Here is a 19,398-nt window from a genome sequence, read left to right as displayed (position 1 = left end):
GGATTTAAGAAAACCCAGATCACCTTGGGAGAGCTTGGTGTTGCCCCTCCCAGTGTTGGGGAAAGAGAGGGGGGAGGGGGGAGGGGGAGACAGAGAGAGAGGGGGAGGGAGGGGGGGGAGAAAGAGAGGGAGAGAGAAGGAGAGAGAGGGGGAGAGAGAGGGAGAGGGAGAGAGAGAGGGAGGGAGAGAGGGAGAGCGAGAGGGAGAGAGAGAGGGGGAGAGAGACCCAGAATGGCGCTGGGACTTGCTAAGGTCGCGGTGAACGAGCACAAGAACTCCATCTGTGCACGTGTTCCCCGGAAGCTGGCTGGCTACCAGGAGATTAAGATTACAAACTAGCAACAACAAAAGTAGTGTTGATGCTCATGAATGCGACAAAAATGTTCCGTTTCTAGAAATCTAGAAGGGAAACTGAGACTAGTACCGGCCAACACTAATTTTTGCGGATGAAGAAATTCGGGACTTTCCTTCCCACAGACCCCGTCCCCCCAAGCTGTGGGCAACTAGTTGATTCTAGGATTCAGGTTTTTCCTTCCCTGTCTGTTGGGCCTCGTCGAGCTACGACGTGAGGCTGCCTGAAACCAGAGCCCAAGGTCTGGTTGCCAGCAGAGGGTGAAGGGTGGGATTACGTCTCCCGAGGTATCAAGCTGCTTGGCTTCACAATCCCACTAGATTCCTTCCCCGTTCAAGCAACACACATTTCCCCTGCTTGTTTGATTTTATTAAAAAAAAAACACACCAAACCTTTAATAGGAATAAAAATAGACACAAATAACAGATTCTTTGTAAAGAGCAGCAACAATCAAGGACCACGCTCCTTCCCTCTGTCCCTGAAAACAGGCCTAATTTCACCAGGTCTATTTTGTCTCACCCTATCCTGGGCCTCAGGTTCATCTCTGTACAGTGAGTAGGATCTGATCTCAGGAATGAGGGGGGAGAGAGGCGTGACCCTTCAACATGGAAACGACTTTGGCCTTGAACAATGAATGAGGCTTGAGGAATGCCAAAGGTAGGGCAGAAAAGGGAGTGATTCACAGGACTGTCAAACAACGGGGCTCCTCTTCTCCCTGTTTTAACAATCTTCCTAGCCCTACCTAAGAAGACAGTGGATAAAACGCTGACTCCTGGTGAGTCCTGCCTCCTCTGAGCTCTCGGACTTGCAGGGAGAGAGGTCTGCGGTCCAGTGCATCAGAGCAAGTGCTTCAATCATGAATCGTGGCTCCGGCACGAGGGAGTCCCTCCACTTCCTCCTGCTTTCCCCAGAGAAAAGGGAGGCGGCCCACATCCTTGAAGTCCCCCGGCTGCTGGGTGGGCTCCGACAGCTGGCAGGGGTCAGCCCAGATGTCCACAATCTTGCGCAGGGTGGAAAAGCGCTCCTCCAGCTCTGGCCCCTCACTCTGCATTAGCAGGTTTGCTAGCTCCCTGCTTAGGTCCTGAATCATGTCCTTCCGCCCTTGCTTCCCAGGCTGGCCTGTGTTTGGGACCCCAACAGGGTCCCGGAGCTCCCCACCAGGCCCAAGGAGGTGCTGGTACCTCTTTTGCCACCGGCGGCAGACCATGGTTTCACCCACGGGCTTCTGGCTGGTGTGCAGCAGGGCCAGAATGTGCCGGCATGGCAGGTGGTGCCATTGTTGAAAGGAGCAGCTGCAGCTACAGCCATCTTTGCTAACCTGGTGGGAGTCCTCTAGCAGCTGCACGTCCACGGAGGAGTCACCCACATCCACCAGGTGCGTGGAGTTCTGTACCACCTCCCATTCGTTGTAGCACAGCTTGTAGGCCAGTTCGAAACCACTCTGGCGCAGGGAGTCCAGCATGCCGCAGTTGGAGGGCTGCCCCTGTGGCTGCTGCCGCAACGGCGCCTGCTGTGGGACCTCCTCCGCAGGGATCCCGCCACAGATTCCAAAAGGCTTCTTGGATTTTGGGAGCGAGCTTGCTGGCCGCACTCTCTTTAACCTGGGGGGAGCTGTGGGCAAGTTCTTCACGCCTTTGGTGTTGAAGAAGTCTATGTAGTCCACAAAGCGGAGGATGCAGTCCAGCAGCGACCGCGGCTCCCGGAAGAGGCTCGACACCTTGCTGGTGACGATGTCCAGGCTGTCCATGTAGGTGCTGCACGCGTGCAGGCCCTTCCTGACGTGCATGTACCACAGCAGCTCGCAGGAGAACCAGTGGGCCTGCAGGAAGCCGAAGAGCTCCTCGTCCAGGAGGGCCTGGGACATCTGACAGAGACTCTGCAGGCTGGCGTCCGAGGTGACAAACACAGCCTCCCGCAGGGCTTCCTTCATGAGACTTTTAAAGGACGAGTTTGCTGAACTGCGATGCAACTTCTTCTCCAGGAGGCGGGTCGTGTGGTAGATGGAGAGGAGGACGCGGGCCGCGGGGAAGACCTCCTGCAGGACAGCTCGGTGAGGGAAGGACGGGTCCACAAAGACCACCTTGATCTTGGGCCAGTCTGAGTTGAACTCGGTGAAGATGCTCAGCATCTTGGCCACAGACGTGGCTGTCTCGGCCTTGAGCACAGAGAAGTGCACCACTCGGCCCTCGCGCTCCTTGTTCTCCACCAGGAAAGCATAGAGAGTGTGGCCCCGGGCGTTCTCCACCCGGTGCAGCAGGAGACTTTCTGGGAAGCGGGTGAACAGGCTGCCCATCCTGCTGCTCTGGAAGCTGAGCCGGTCCAGGTCCTGGCTGTTGCCCACACTGAGGGAGGCCATGGAACCCTCATCCACCTTAAGAAAGTTCTTCATCACTTTTGCTATCTTGGCCAGGTCAGAAGGGGTGATACCCTCCTGCTGTGGCTGCGGGGTTGCTTGGATCTTATCTGAGCAAAGTGATGGCTCGACCAGGGGCTTCTCAGCCACGTCCAGGTCTTCCTTGAATGCGGGCCGCTCAGGCTCCGGTTTCTGCAAGCACACCGTCTTTGGAGACTTGCCAGCCGCGTCTCCTCCGGGATCCGCAATTCTGCAGTCCACATGTATGTGCTGGGTGTTGAGTTCACTGATAAACAGCCTGTCCAGCTTCTCACTGTACCGCAGGAGCAGGTACGCCGGGCACATGTCCGCCCCTGGTGTCCTCCTCCGGTTTGACTGGGTCCGAATACAGACAAACTTCACCTGCACGTATCTGGGGAAGGCAGAGTTGACAGTGAGAAAGGTGCTGACCACCCCGTTTCTTTGATAAATAAGACAAGGCCCTGCTGGGACGGGCAGTGGCGGACGTGTTTTCTGGAGACGGCTATGCAGTGTAGGCTGCCGGGAGGAAGGCTGGCGTTCACTCTCCAGTCCCAAGTACGCAGCTCGTGCGTCACAACCCAGCTGAAACTCCCTCCATTCTCATCTACGGCAGTTCTAAGCCCCAGCTCCTTTCACTCTCTCCCTTGCCCATCTGTAGCCGCCAACAGTTCCATCTGAGGGCAGGTACAGGGGCAAATAGTAAGAGGCAAGAGCAGAGTAAGAGGCAAGAGCTGCTTACGGAGGGGTGTGGGGAGGGGAGTTGGTGCAGGTGGACAAATGGTGATGGAAAAAAACATTTTTTTAATTAAAAAAAATTAAAATGCCCCCTTCATCCCTGCCTCTTGGGAGCCGCTGTCTCCCCCAGACGGCAAAAATAAAAGTGGCCCTCAGGGGTCAAGTTATGCTGGGCCTCCTCTCTGAGACAGAAGACCTCTGTTCACCTTTCGTTTAAAGAAAAGTGTCCACATCCTAAGAAATTTTGAGAGCCCCTGGGCTGGGTCATCTTCGGGGTCCCTGCTGGCTTTGCCACTCAGGTGGAAAGTGACGATTCCGAGGGGAAAGACAACTGGAGCGATGGTCTGCCCTTCCCGTCTCGCTGTCATCATGCAGCCCCTGCTCCAGGCCCAGGGCAGGTCCCACCTCTCCAAGGAGCCTTTGGGGGTGCCCTCAAGCCACAGCAATTGCTCCTTTGTCTGTAGTCACGGCATTTATTTAGAACGAAAGGGTTAACAGACTCTCTGGCTAGCAGTATACCCAGTGGTTACAGAGTAAACACTGGAGGCCAACGGCTAGATTTGAATCCCTAGCCCTAACGCTGACCCTAACCACCCGCCGGAAGCTCTGTTTGACCTTGCACAAGTCACTTCGCCTCTCTGTGTGTAATTTCCTCAACATGAAACGAAACTATGTTACTAGGGTTGTTATGAGAATTAAATAAGCCATACTTCACCAGTGTTAATAGAAAAAAAATTAAACTTCCAGTTGGAAACAACAATGGATTAAGATATAGACATACAATCATAGTAACATTCGAGCTGCATTTCCTTAGGCCTCTGCTGCCTAATTCCCCATATGGAAAATGCATACCCCTGGCCCTGGCCAGGCACCTAAGCTGGTGAGAGCATCATCCTGATACATCAAGGTTGCAGGTTCCATCCACAGTCTCAGGACACATATAAGAATCAACCAGTGAATGCGTAAGTAAATGGAACAACAAAATCAATGTTTCTCTCTCTCTTCCTCTTTTTAAAATCAGTTTAAAAAAGAAAGAAAGAAAACACATATGTCTCCTATGCTGCTTCTGGACAAAGGCAATCAGAGGGGTCTTATCCCAGTATGGCTGGATTTTAAACATGTCTGTGCTTCCCACAAAAACATCGGACTTCAGAGAACTTGGGAACTGATTACTTTTTTAACAGGATTATTCTTTTGTTGGTGAGTTATTTTGATAGGAATGGAGATTCTAGAACATCTTTCTTTTTTTAGATTTTATTTATTTATTTTTAGAGAGAGGGGAAGGGAGGGAGAAAGAGGGGGAGAGAATCATCCATGTGTGGTTGCCTCTCATGTGGCCCCCACTGTGGACCTGGTCCGCAACCCAGGCATGTGCCCTGACTGGGAATTGAACCGCCAATCCTTTGTTCGTGAAGCCCACACTCAATCCACTGAGCTACAGCAGCCAAGGCAGATTCTAGACCATCCTGAAGGTGGAATACAAATACTACTATTTTCCTGGGTTTGGGAGAATTGAAGCAGTTCTCATAAGACTAACAGCTAATTTTTTTTTTTTTTGACTAACAGCTAATTTCTTAAAAGAAACCTTATAGGCAAGAGGGGCTGGAAAGAAGTATCCCAAGTCATGAAAGGCAAGGACCTACATCCAAGATTACTTTCCAGCAAATTACTATCCAGTAAAACTATCATTTAGAATGGAAGGGCAGATAAAGTGCTTCCCAGATAAGGTCAAGTTAAAGGAGTTCATCATCAACACTTATTATATGAAATGTTAAGGGGACTTATCTAAGAAATAGAAGATCAAAAATTATGCACAGTAAAATGACAACAAACTCCTAACTATCAATAACTGAACCTGAAAAACAAAAACGAAAACGAAAACTAAGCAAACAACTAGAACAGGAACAGAATCACAGAGATGGAGATCACAAGGGGGATTATCAGTGGGGAGGGGGAGGGGGAAATGGGGGGGAGGAAGTACAGGAAATAAGAAGCATAAAGGGTGGGTACAAAATAGACAGGGGGAGGTTAAGAATAGTATAGGAAATAGAGAAGCCAAAGAACTTATATGCACGACCCATGGACATGAACTAAGCAGGAGGGAATGTTGGAGGGTGGGCGGTGCAAGGCAGAGGGGAATAAAGGGAAGAAAAAAAATTGGGACAACTGTAATAGCATAATCAATCAAATATACTTAAAAATGTTACAATAACTAATAATAAAAGAATCAACTCTGTGTTTCATGTAAAAAAAAAAGCCAGCTAGTGTTATCACAGCTGATGCCCGGTGACGTCCTCGTGGGTGTTTCTGCAGTCCACTGCAGCTGTGTGGGGCTGTCTTCGAGCGACAAAGCTCGGTGTCTTCCCAGCACCCAGCACAGCGCTCGCTACTCCTTCCCCAAACATCCACTGGACAAATGACTCACGGACCGGACCGGGGCGGGTAGGATGGGTCGCGCCCCTGCCTCCTCAGGGAGCGTCCCTGCCCAAAGACCAGCCACCTGGGGGTGCGGGAATCTCAGCCGCTGGCATGACACGACACCGCCTGGGCATCTCACCCACCCCTCTTCAAACACCCTAATCCAGCCGGTCCTGTTTGCTCACCCTGCGGGGCGAGCTTAGACAAACAGGATATGCCAGGACCACAGGAACAGGGCGGAAGGGCCCGAGGCTGAAGATGCACGTGTTGTGTGCACAGTGCCGGGCCAGCAACGCCACCCCAGCCTGGGACCGGGAGGGGCTGGAGCGGCCCTGCAGCGGGGCACACCCAGCGGGGGAGGGGCGGCTGTGGCCTGGCCTCTGCCCACGTCTGCAGCCTCGTTTTCCACCTACTCGCCGTCTTGTTTTTTTGTAGTCACACTGTCCACAGCCTCCCGTGCTCATTAGGCGGTGTCTCACCTCTGCGCCTTTGCTCGTGTGTGTTTGTCTGCCGTGCTCCTCACGTCTGTCTTCATCTCGGGGTGTACTCACCCTTCGGGACTATATGCAACCACCACCTCCTCTAGAAAGACTCCCCTAGGCCATTAGATCGAGCCTCCCCTTCTGCTGCTTCAACATCCTAGCGTAGCTCTGGCTCCTCAAATTATATTGACTTTCTGTGCTCTCAGCGCGTATTCGTTAGCTAGTCCAAAGAAAAGGCGCTGAAGGGCGCCAACGATAAAGCTCTTTCTGCCTTCCTGGGTTCCATCGATGACCGCGCCTCCCAGGGTAGGAACCTTGGCATTCTTTTTAATTCCCCTTCTCCGCGGGGCTATCTACATCCACTATGTTACCAAGTCCTTTCTCCTGCCAGGACGGCATGTACTAAGGATTACTATATGCCAGGCTACGTGTAAGTGTCTGACATGCACAATTTTATACTACAAAAAGGGTTCTATTATCCAAACTTGACAGATGGGGAAACGAGCTCAAGGCGGCTCCTCTCAAAGGTGAGATCCAGGATTTAACGCTGGCTGCAGCTGACATGGAAGGATGGGGAGGTGAACTAAGCCTGCCTGGCTACAGTTAACCGTTATGTTGCCTGTTTTCTTTCACAGTGTTTCTCCTTTTTCTGAATTCTCCTTTTATCCTCTTCAACTTGACCCTCAATTCATTGGTTCTTCAGCTTCAGTAACTTCCTTAAAGATCTCTAAACAGGTTTCCGGCCAAGATGGAGGTGCAGGTAGACGCACTTTGCCTCCTCACACAAAGGACACCGCCTCCTCACCAAAAGGAGGACAACAGCGAATTTAAAAGCAAAAAATAGCCAGGACTGTCAGAAAATCGAACTGTATGGAAGTCTGACAACCAAAGGGTTAAGGAAGAAACATTCATCCAGACCAGGAGGAGGGGCAGAGATGGGCAGCCGGGTGGGCAGGTGGAGAGGACTTGCAGCAAGGTGGCGGCTGGCCGAAGGGGCGGTCCCACGTGTGTGTGGGAATCAACTGGGGGCAAGACAGACCGAGCAACCCAGGGTTCCAGTGCGGGGGAAATAAAGCCTCAGAATCTCTGACTGTTAAATCCTGGGGGTTGTGGGGGTGGGAGAAACTCCTGGCCTTCCAGGAGAGCTCGTTGGAGAGAACCACAGGGTCCTAGAACGTGCACAAAACCACCCACCTAGGAGTCAGCACCAGAAAGGCCCCATTGGATCGTGGGTAGTGGGGGAAATGACAGAAAGCCAGCCAAGAGCTGAGCAAGCAGCACTGTTCCCTCTGGAACCCCTCCCCAACATACAGCGCCGAAGCACAGCGACCTGGGTTGCCCCACCCTGGTGAACACCTAAGGCTCCACCCCTTACTACATAACAGGTGCTCTGAGACAAAAAAAAAAAAAAAAAAAAAAAAGCCCCAAATGAAAGAACAGATAAAAGGTCCGAAAATAGAACTAAGCAATGAAGAGACAGCCAACCTATCAGGTGCACAGTTCAAAACACTGGTGATCAGGATGCTCACAGAATGGTTGAGTATGGTCATGAAATGGAGGAAGAAGTGAAAGCTATATAAAGTGAAACAAAGGAAAATGCACTGGGAACCAACAGTCAAGGGAAAGAAACCAGTACTCAAATCAACAGTTTGGACCAGATGGAAGAAATAAACATACAACCAGAACAGAATAAAGAAACAAGAATTCAAAAAAATGAGGAGAGGCTTAGGAACCTTCAGGACAACTTTAAACATTCCAACATCTGAATCATAAGGGTGCCAGAAGGAGAAGAGGAAGAGCAAGAAGTTGAACATTTATTTGAAAAAATAATGAAGGAGAACTCCCCTAATCTGGTAAAGGAAATAGACTTCCAGGAAGTTCAGGAAGCTTAGAGAGTCCCTAAAAAGTTGGACTCAAGGAGGCACACACCAAGGCACATCATAATTAAGTTACCCAAGTTTAAAGATAAGGAGAGAATCTTAAAAGCAACACGAGGAAAGGAGAGTTACCTCCAATGGAGTTCCCATCAGACTATCAGCTGATTTCTCAAAAGAAGACTTACAGGCAAGAAGGGGCTGGAAAGAAGTATTCCAGTCTGGAAAAGCAAGGACCTACAACCAAGATTACGCAAAGCTATCATTTAGAATGGAAGGGCAGATAAAGTGCTTCCCAGATAAGGTCAAGTTAAAGGAGTTCATCATCACTAAGCCATTATTAAATGAAATGTTAAAGGGACTTATCAAAGAAATAGAAGATCAAAAATATGAATAACAAAATGACAACAAACTCACAACTATCAACAACTGGACCTAAAAAACAAGAACAAAAACTAAGCAAACAACTAGAACAGGAACAGAATCACAGAAATGGAGATCACATGGAGGGTAATCAGTGGGGAGGGGGAAAATGGGGGAAAAGGTACAGGGAATAAGAAGCACAAATAGTAGGCACAAAATAGACAGGGGGAGGTTAAGAACAGTATGGGAAATGGAGGAGCCAAAGAATGTCCCACGGATATGAACTAAGGCGGGGGGAATGCTGGTGGGAGGGGGTTGCAGGGCAGAGGCAGGGTAAAGGGGAGAAAAAAATGGGACAACTGTAACAGTATAATCAATAAAAGACATCAAAAAATAAAAAGGTCTCTAAACATACTGTTCTTGTTGGTATCATGCTTTCCAAACTCAATGGGTAGTAGGTTGAAGCCTCTGTTATGTTCTTCCTGCTTCCATTAAGCGTTCTTACTGAGATATAAGTTACATTGAAGTACACATTCTTTTCTAAGAATTCTTTGAGTGCTGTGGTCATTTTAATCTGTACTTTTTCCTCTTTCCTAGCTTAAAGCAAAGACTCCCTTCCAGACAGGGACAGGGTTTTACACAGCCGCCCTTGGTATCTGCAGGGGGCTGGTTCCAGGAACCCTGAGAATACTGAAACCTGCATGTGCTCAAGTCCCTCATACTAAATGGTACAGTATGTGCATATCACCTATGCACATCCTCCTGTTTACTTTACATCACCTCTAGATTATGTATAATGCCTAATACAGTGTAAATGCTATGCCACTGGTTGTTACTGTGTTGCTCAGGGAATGACAGGAAAAAAGTCCGTATGGGCTCAGAACAGACACAACCACTAACCACAATAGGCCCAACTGTGTGGTACGTATTAGCAACAACATAACCTCCCCCCCAATATTTTCCATCTGTGGCTGGTCGAACCCATGGATGCAGACCCTGCAGGTACGGAGGGCTGACCGCAGTCTTTAAAATCTCCCCTAGTGCTTACATCTAAGGGTGCCCAACCAGGATCTGGAGGAAGGCAGCCGGCCAGTCCTGCCGGATCTCGCCAATCTACTCTGCAGGTGTTTTAGTCCCCCGCCTGCCTGCGCCCCCGGCGTGCCCCCAGCGCCCGGCCCTGCACCAGGCACAGACCAGGTCCTGTAAACGCACACACTGGATGACATTAATGAGTGTATATGACAGAGAAAGTTCTTCCTGTGACATTGGGGGAGTTTGGTTGGATGACTGGGCTTCTAGTCCTAGCACTCATTGCTCTTACTAACCATGACTTTGCACAAGTCCTTTGATTGATTTCAAATATTTACTAAGCCCTACTATGTAATGCACCAAACACTGCTGACTGCTCAGAAGGCTACAGGCAGTGGTTACATAGTGTCTACTCTCTCAGTCTAGTGAACAGAAAAATTATTAAATAGATGCCCAGTAAAGTCAAGATTAAGTGAATGATTAAACAAAGGTATGAGCAATATACTTATATAACTAAATAGCATTCACCCTGTTATGGGGATTAGAACAGATTAACTAAAGCTTTCGATTAATTTCACATAGAATTCTTGTGCGTAAACTGCACCTGCAGCAGTGAATAAAATTTTTTATAATCAGAGTAAAACCATTTTAGACAATATAACTTAAGTTAGGAGCAAGACTCAAGAGTCTGAAGATCTGATTTAAGTTCCAGCTTTCCCACTTAGTTGGGTGAACTTGGATACGTCGCTTCCCTTCCTCCAAGCTTCCAAATCCTAGTCTACAAATAGGAAAATAACAAGAGTATTGGTCTCTGCATAATCTGTACCTGATCCAAGAACAACCAGAATCATGAAAAGTAAATTCACTTAAAAGGCCCTGACGGGATCTCTTGGTGCCCACCCAACATCCCAGAGCCCCTCCTCCCTTCCTCCCTTCCTGATAGAAGGCCAGCCTCCCCCCATAGCTAAGTGCTATGGTCTAGCACTTAATTGGCCTAGTCTAAGCCAATTAAGGTAATCTCATTAGGAATGGATGCAGAGAATGGCCCGATTCTGGACAAAGAAACAGGGTGGGAAATCTGCAGGAAACCAAGGAAGGCTTTTTCTTCTGGTTGTGACTCCTGCGTTTGTGCCACGTGGGAGGCCATCCTGAGGGCACGGCGGAGACCTGAGGATGGCAGGGTGGAAAGAGGCAAAAAGCCTGGGCCACTGAAGCAACACCCTCCAAAAGGCCCACCGCTGGGCTTCTAAGCAATAAGGCATTTTGCCCTGGCTGGTGCGGCTCAGTGGACTGGCGGCCAGCCTGTGAACCGAAGCGTCGCTGGTTCAATTCCCTGTCAGGGCACACACCCAGGTTGTGGGCCAGGTCCTCCAGTTGGGGGCATGTGAGGGGTGACTGATTGATGTTTCTACTTATCACACATTGATGTTTCTCTCCTTCCCTTTCCCTCTCTCTAAAAACTAAAATGAAAAAACAAAAAAGAAAAGGAATAAAGCATTTTGAGTCAGGGTTTCAATTAATTGAAGCCAAAAACAACTCCATAGTAAATAGTAGGAAAAAAGATTTCAATGGAACTTTATCTTTAAAAATGAGACTAAACCTGGCTGGCATAGCTCAGTGGATTGAGTGCGGGCTGCAAACCAAAGCGCTGCAGGTTCGATTCCCAGTCAGGGCACATGCCTGGGTTGCAGGCCACAGCCCCCAGCAACCGCACATTGATGTTTCTCTCTCTCTTTCTCCCTCCCTTCCCTCTCTAAAAATAAATAAATAAAATCTTTAAAAAATCTTTAAAAAAAGAACTCAATCATTTAAAAAATGAAATTAATATTAAAAAACATACAAAAATGAGATTAAAATTATGAAGTTAATATATTTAACAAAACTTAAGTGATAATGGCAGCTATATGCCAATTCTTTGAATTATCGAAGAATGACTTAAAGGCGTCAACTGTTTTTCCCCCTTGTAGATTTTCCCCTTCTGTCTCACTTTCGCAATTCGCAAAGGTTCTTGGGTTTTATCACATTTCCCTAAAGCCTATTTTAATTTTTGGCTATGTAAATCCTTTGCTTTTCAAGTTCCTATCCCATTTTCATCCTTTTGACTTCCCTTCTCCATGTGTTAACTGGCGTAAGGCTGAGGGTGATGTAAGGACTTCACCAAGTCCTACAGCCCTTGGGAGATGTGCAATTTCAGCGTGCAATCATCTTTATTTGCATTGTATTATCCTGATGTTTACCATGTCTACTCATCAGCCAGAAACTATGGGAGACACGGATGGGGCTGGCAGGGATAAGCAGGAAGGAATTAGTGACTCATTTTCTAAGTGGCCCGTGTATTAGCAAGATTTTTGTGTCATGAACTGCGCTTTCCTAGCAGCCTTGTGACAATGGATACACGCAAAAGGCAAACTCAGATAACAGAGTTTACTGAATTCAAAGGCTGTGATGAGGACTATGCAAAAGAATGCCTCTCAAGTTCTCAGCAGAGAGGAACGCATTCCAAAACAGGGTGCAAAAGGGGTAACTACTGCTGTTTCAGTCTCCTGCTGCTGCAGCGAGGAGCTGAGCCTGCCCGCCTGCCTGCTGGGGGGGGGGGGGGAATGGCCCTCCTGCGGGGGATGGTGTACACATCTGCTCCAGCCTACCGATCAGGGAGAGCAGGCAGACGCACAGCACCGAACCCAATAATCTGAAGGTCCTCAAGTCCTTTTGCCACAACAGGCCAATTCCACGCAAGATGGGGGGGGGGGGCCGGCAGCTGATGGCAAAGGTGTGGTGGTCATCAGGCGTGAAAGCCAGTCACCTCCTATAGGCCAGCGAGCGGGCCACCATCAACAAGAATGCCAGGACCACCCTGAGCAGCACCAGGCATGTGACCCACAAGCACAAGGACCCCTGGGATCTGGGCAGTGCTGCTATCCGCAGGGCCAGGGCCATCCCCCCTGATGGCGAAGAGGGCGCAGGCCACCCCACCAGGAGCTCAGGAGCACCCTCCTTCCCCTGAAGCAATAAAGGTACCAGCCAACTTTCCTTTAAAAAAAAAAAAAAAAAAAAAAAAAGCAGCTATGAAACTGAACAGCAATGGAGAGACATTAGGATACTTCCTGGTCTGCAGAGCTTGCTAGAACATTCTGAAACGGTTTGGGGCCTTGCCTCACTGCACCCAGAGCAAGGTTACAGTAAAAAAAAAAAAAAAAAGGAAAGAAAAAAGAATACTTCCTGGACTGTTTAAAGAATCAGTCCCCAAAAAGACAAAACAAAAAACCCAACGACAGCCATATATAAACAACACGGGATAGGAAATTGCACATAAAACTAGAGAATCTCCCCACTGACGGAGACTTTTGGTCCTTCAGTGCTGACTCCCACGCCGTGTCTCCGACTCTGAAATACCTACCACTTCCCATCGTGTACCTGCAGTCCAGCTAGGACATCGGCAAATATTTACTGAGTACTATGTTTCAGCCACTACACTATTTTCTTTCTTTCTTTAATTGAATTTATCAAGGCAACATCGGTTACATGTGTTTTCTTATTTAATCTTCACCACAACTTCTTCGTTTTATAGAAGAATACACTGCATGGCGAACATTTCTAAGAAGTCCTGTCCAAGGTCAAGGGTAAAACCTGTTTTTCAGACTCCAGAGCTCTTGCCTTTGGTTCCTTTTTTTAAAATCCTCACCTAAGGACATGTTTTGCATTGTCTTTTTTTGTTTGTGTGTTTTTGAGAGAGAGAGAGAGAAAGGGAGAAAGAGAAACAACTATTCAAGAGATGAGCATGGACCAGTGGGTGGCCTCCTGTACACGCCACCCAGACCAGGGATCGAGCCCACAACCTAGATACGTGTCCTTACTGGGAATCTAACCAGCAGTAACCTTTCAGTTATGGGAGGACACGCCAACCGACTGAGCCACACGGGCCAGGGCGGACGGCTCTCACTTTTAGCCACTGTGCCAGCTTTTCCCGACCTTCCGGGAATCACAGACCACCTTCCACATGGGCCATATCCACCTGTGTAAAATTTGCATCACTATTTTCAAATGGTTTGCTTTAAATCAGCTCACTTTACAGAATAAGGATGTTTGTTTAGATATTAACGTAAATACTTACTATTAAAATAATCTCACCTGTCCATCAGTACTATGCATATCTGGTTGCAAGAAACGCTGAGCTCTGCTAAATTTTCTCCTAAAAACCTTTCCCCCGCCCTCCTTGCGGTCCCACGCGAGAAGCGCTCCTTCTACACAGTCACGCACCAGTCAGCAAGCCCAACACCCTGTGCCAGGATATTCTTTATATTAAAAAAATGAACAGTAAAATGACAACAAACTCACGGTTACTAACAACCGAACTTAAAACAAAAACAAAAACAAACTAAGCAAACAACTAGAACATGAACAGAACAACAGAAATGGAGATCACATGGAGGGTTATCAACAAGGGAGTGGGAGGAGGAGAGAGGGGGAAAAGGTACAGAGAATAAGTAGCATAGATGGTAGGCAGAAAATAGACGGGGGTGGGGGGGTGCTCGGGGTGGGGTTAAGAATAGTATGGGAAATGTAGAAGCCAAAGAACTTATATGTATGACCCATGGACATGAACTAAAGGTGGGGGAATGCGGGTGGGAGGGAGTGTGCAGGGCGGAGGGGAATAAAGGGGGGAAAATGGTACAACTGTAATGCATAATTAGTAAAATATATTTTTAAAAATAATATTGTTTATAACATCCAAACAGTCTCTGCTGAAGGCCTGGCCTGCTCAGAATTCACTTCCTCATAAACGAGCCCAGTCCACTACCGTCCTCTAGGATAGAGACCACGGCTGACCCATCTTTGTGCTCCAGCGCAGCACCTGGGGGTAAACATTTTACCTCTGACCAGAAGTTTGTTGACTGAACTAGTAAGTGCCGTTAAAAAGCTGTTACAACCCATTGATTAAGTAGGGCAGTTAAGCACTCGGACAATAAGCAGGCTGCAGGCTGGCTTTGACCATCAGTTCTAACACCCACGGGCTTTCTTACAGTTTCTTGAAATCCTACCCTACTTCCTGTTCCAATATGAGCCCTCTTTTCTGCCCATTCCTAGTTTTTCTCAGCTGTGACTGTAATAAATTCAGACTTCCTTGGCTCACACCAGGTGATTTTGGAAGGCGAGGGTGCATTTGCTATAGCGTTCTCTTATTTTCCTCTTCCAAGTCTTAAAAACATGAATCGCCGTTCCTGGCTTCCCCTTTACTAAATCTTTCCTCTCCTGCTTTTTGCTCAAGCACATGGAACCTGGAAACTCCGAGCTTTAATATAAAGCAGAAAGGTAGAAACTATTAGTCCTCTTAACATGTAACTTCTCTTAGCTCTGTTTCCCATCTGCAAAATAATATTACTACAGTTAATATTTATGGAATGGTTTCTATGTTCTAGGCACTGTGGTGTTATTAACGCTATTGTAGCACTTGACATGTTATTGACACATAATGGGAATAACAAAACTACCTCTGACACGGTTATTCTGAGGACCAAGTCACATAATGAAGGGGAATGTGCTTTGTAAACAAACTATTCCTGCAAAATGTTAGGGATGACTTTTTTTTTTCCGCATCTAGAGCCTGCGCTGGTATCAAGTGTCAATCGGCACCCCCACCCTACCCGCCAAGATTAAAGTTCCCTGTCGTTCCCCATCCAGCACTCCAGGCTTTTCCGCTGGAGCACTCACTATTATTTTAAGGAAATAATTACTCCTGTGATTAAAGTTTAACATTTGTCTCCCTGAGACACGGAGATGGGACCCCCAAAACAAGGTGAGGTGATGTGACGTAGGGGCCTGGACCTGCCACTGCTGGCTTTGAGGACAGAAGAGGAAGGGGACCACGAGCCAAGGGGGTGGGCAAACTCTAGAAGCTGCGGAAGACAAGGACAGGGACTCGTCTCCAGGTTCTCCGGAGAGAAATGCAGCCCTGCTGGCAGCTGGACTTTAACCCCGGGCGACCTGTGTCTGACTGCTGCAGAACTATTAAGATAATTTGCATTGAAATCACTACCTTGGTGGTCATTCGTTAGAGCACCAAATAGAAAACGGATTTCCTCTCTTCTGGGTCCCTACTACTGCTCTTTCGCTGACTCATGGTTCGCACTCGATGACTCGTCCATGCAAACATTATGGAAAGTCTGCTATGGGCCAAGACCTGTGCTCGACCCCTGGATGGTCTGCCAGAAGGGTGTTTACATGCAGATGTGAGGTGTTCAGACTGGATCCCAGGCAGTGGCACCGTGCTGATCAGTGAGAACACAGAAAGTGGTAAGCCGCAGTCCTCCCAGGGAGAGCTCAGCCAGCCCGTGGAAACCCCTGCAAACTGTATTTCAAAACAAAAATGTGGCTGCTGTGTCTCTCCATACCATGCCCCTCTCCCCTCTTGGAGAGTGAATAAAAACTTCCCTCTTTACACTTTCTTCTCTTTGTGAGTTCTTTCACAGTCTATGTTACCAACCACCCTAACATTTTGGTGGCCCGTACAGGGACATTCTCTGTTTCTCCCTCTCCTCCAGCCTCCTGAGACTCGCAACTAGGGGAGCAGTGGGCAGTGCAAGCCCGACCCGGGCTGACCCCTAACCCTGTCTCTGCGAGGTTCGGAGAGAGGACTCTGATCCTTCTCCGTCTCCTCCTTGCCCATCTTCACTGCCAGTGACCGATATAACAAAGCTTTTTTTCCCTAGAACAATTTGTAAATTAGACCCTCATAAGCAATATTGGGACACTTACATTTTTCTCCCGACCTAATCCTTCCAGGATCTGGCAATTCTTTTTTTTTTTTTTTTTTTAAGATTTTATTTATTTATTTTTAGAGAGGGAAGGGAGGGAGATAGAGAGAGAGAGAGAGAAACATCAATGTGCGGTTGCTGGGGGTTATGGCCTGCAACCCAGGCATGTACCCTGGCTGGGACTTGAACCTGTGACACTTTGGTTCGCAGCCCGCGCTCAATCCACTGAGCTATGCCAGCCAGGGCTTGAATCTGGCAATTCTTAATGAGACTGGAAATGACTGGAAGCAAAAACTTCAGTGAGCAGAACTGACCGCTCCCTACAGCCACAGGCGGAAGACAGCACTGGGCCAACCTGCAGCCTCCAGTTACAGCACCCGGACAGCTCAGGGGCCTCAGAACAGCACCCCCCATCCTTTTCTAATCTGATTATAATCCAATAAAAGGTCAAAGCGCCACCTCTCCCGCCAGAATCGCTACGCCAGGAGTAACAGGTGTGGTGAGAGTCCGGCTGAGCATCTGACCTAACCTGCAGGGTGTCGGAGCCTTGCTGGAAAGTGTGCTGAACTCTGAAGGTACAGTCGCAGTGAACGAAAACAGTTTCCCCGGACGGGCCCAAAATGACATCGGCTTGCACAAGAATATTTGTTTTAACAGTTATGTATAAATACATCCCATTTGGAGGGGGCCACCATATTGTTACCTTTTACATACTGTTGCTTAGAGTGGGCCTAAAACAGATTTCTTTGAATATCAAAACTGAATTTAAAGGAAAAATGCTACATAACTTGTAGTACAGGATACAGACTACTGAGGTGATAGTGTACAAAATTACTAACACAGAAGAAAAGTGATGGGCAAGGTCACCTTAACCAATGGACATGGTAAGTGTAAGAACCAAGAAGCCATGGGCTTGGGACAGGGGCTGAGTATGGGGCAGACTCGATATGGATGGGCACATGGTGCAGGATGGAGAGGTCAGGGGGTCAGATGTCTGGGGGGCCAGGTTAAAGGTCTTAGACTCCACCCTGAGGGCAATGGGAGGTCGCTGCATTTATCTGACCTGGACTATAAGCATCTCAAGAGCAGCGCATGTTTTTGAGTCGTTCTCACTGCTTAGACAGGTGCTACTGGCCTAGGGTCAAGTCCAAACCCCTCACGATGGTACCCAAAAGCTTCTCAGGTAGATTGCAACTGACTTCATCTCCTGCCAAGCACGGCATCCCACGTTATTTCTTAAATACACCACCTTCTTTCACTTGCCTGGACCTCGCTTCACAGCTCCCTCTGCACAGTAACTTCTGGCCAAACTCCTCCACGCTACTCAGACATGAACCACTGAACTCCTGTTCTCGCCCTTTGCATCCATTCACGGCTCAGCAGAAACCATCACCTCTAGCACGAAGCCTTCCTCTCCTTCCCAGGCATCTGTCACTCCCTCTGTGCATCTCTTTTAAAGCATTTATCACATACTACTCAGTTCACTGGAGCAGTAAAATCTACCCCATCTTAAGGTTTTTGAGGGTAGGTTGGTTTCTTATGCATCTTTATGTTATCTGCATGCAGCATGGCCATGGACTTCAGAGCAGGGCAAAGAACGTAGCCTGCTGTCCTGGACGGGAGCTTTGGCCAAACATCTCAACCCAGGTCTCAGATGTACTTTGACCCTCGGAGTTGGCTCACGTGGTGTGTGTTCAAATTGAACTGACCTTCAATTTGTAAAAAGTGGAGAAATTCACATATAGACTGGATTTCTGACTTGTCTTGCCCCAGATTCTGGCAACACTAGGTCTTTGTTTTCACATGGTGGCCATCAGCTGGAGTCGATTGGATAGGGCCTGCTTTTCATGTTGCCCCATCCACACGTCTGCTGTCCCTAGCACAAAGACCTGGTGTTCGTCGTTAATTGCATCACTTCTCTTACAGTAAAATTAAAAGGAAACTTTCTTACAGTGGGTGGTTTCACCTGAGCCCTGAAATGCATCTGCCAAATGGGAAAAATAACATTTAACTATAATTGTTAATACGGCTCTGTGGGGTAAAGCATGCACAGACTGCAGAACGCTGCTTAAGCCACGGAAACTGTTTGAAAAACAGTTGTTAATCTCAGGAGCTCAAGAATGAATGAATGAATGAATGAATGAACGCACGAACCGGACTAACCAACAACTGACCGCATTACTGCTTTGTAAAGAGAATGATGAAGGAAATTATCCCCAAGGCATTTTTTTACCTATTTGTGAAGGCCATACTTTGTGTCTGGTACACGGCATGTGCTCAGAAAATGGGACAAATTGCACTTAGTGTGAATTCCAGAAAAGCTGTGAAGGAAGGACTGTGAGTGAGCGAAGGTGGTGAAGTGGGAGCTCAAAAACTGATGCTTGGGGAGGTGTGGCTCTCTTTTCACCAGGCACCCAGTAGGGGCTTAATGAGTGCCTGTTGAATGCTTCCAGAAACGGGGGCCCAACTGCACTCCCTCCTCCTCCAGGCCGCCCTCCAGGAGACTGTCCAGCCTCCTCTCCACCCTCCTGCCCCGTCCCCACCCCGCCCTTACAGGATGTCCTCACGGATAGAGGTGCCATGGTTGAGGTTGTGGAAGCGGACGGAGACGCGGTCCCTGAGAATGAAGGAGCACCTGTTCTCCTTTTTGTAGATGCTGAAGCACTTCTTGAAGTCCTCGTAGGTCTTAAAGCAGCTGCCCAGCTCCATGGCTGCCCACCCCCCAAGCCCACTCCAGGGGCCGGGCTAAGATCAAATACCAGGGTCAGAGGTCACACTATGAGGGTTTGCAGGCTGGCGTAGACCTAGAACGCCTTCAAGGTCGGCCCCAATTGGGTGGCCTGCGACGGAGCCCAGGAGGAGCTCAAGTCTCAACGGGTTAAATGGGTTGGCGGGCGTCTTAGCTCTCTGATAGAGGGGAAATGACGCTCAGCCCTCATTATCAAGTCCCTGGACTCCGCCCCGTTACGGTCACATCCAATCACAAATAAGATTCCCAGACTGATACTCTTTTTCTCCA

General features: G+C 48.4%; 1 protein-coding gene across 3 annotated transcripts; it reads right to left on the bottom strand.

The window, feature by feature from the left end:
* Positions 1 to 699: 699 nt before the first annotated feature.
* Positions 700 to 19,360, bottom strand: ZSWIM3 (zinc finger SWIM-type containing 3). 3 transcript variants are annotated; one of them, XM_028524137.2, is made up of 2 exons: positions 18,934 to 19,360; positions 700 to 3,117 (listed from the first exon to the last, which is right to left on the bottom strand). In XM_028524137.2, the coding sequence occupies exons 1-2, from the start codon at positions 19,086 to 19,088 to the stop codon at positions 1,203 to 1,205; spliced, it is 2,070 nt and encodes a 689-aa protein (XP_028379938.1). In that variant the 5' UTR covers positions 19,089 to 19,360; the 3' UTR covers positions 700 to 1,202. The 3 variants fall into 3 exon arrangements, with proteins under 3 accessions (XP_028379938.1, XP_035865779.1, XP_035865780.1); XM_036009886.1 differs by having other exon boundaries at positions 19,015 to 19,360; XM_036009887.1 differs by lacking the exon at positions 18,934 to 19,360 and adding an exon at positions 9,014 to 10,500.
* Between the last annotated feature and the right edge of the window lie 38 nt (positions 19,361 to 19,398).

The sequence above is a fragment of the Phyllostomus discolor genome, chromosome 9 (assembly GCF_004126475.2).
Source record: "Phyllostomus discolor isolate MPI-MPIP mPhyDis1 chromosome 9, mPhyDis1.pri.v3, whole genome shotgun sequence".
NCBI classification, from domain to species: Eukaryota; Metazoa; Chordata; class Mammalia; order Chiroptera; family Phyllostomidae; genus Phyllostomus; species Phyllostomus discolor.
This window is presented reverse-complemented; position numbering and strand designations above follow the sequence as displayed.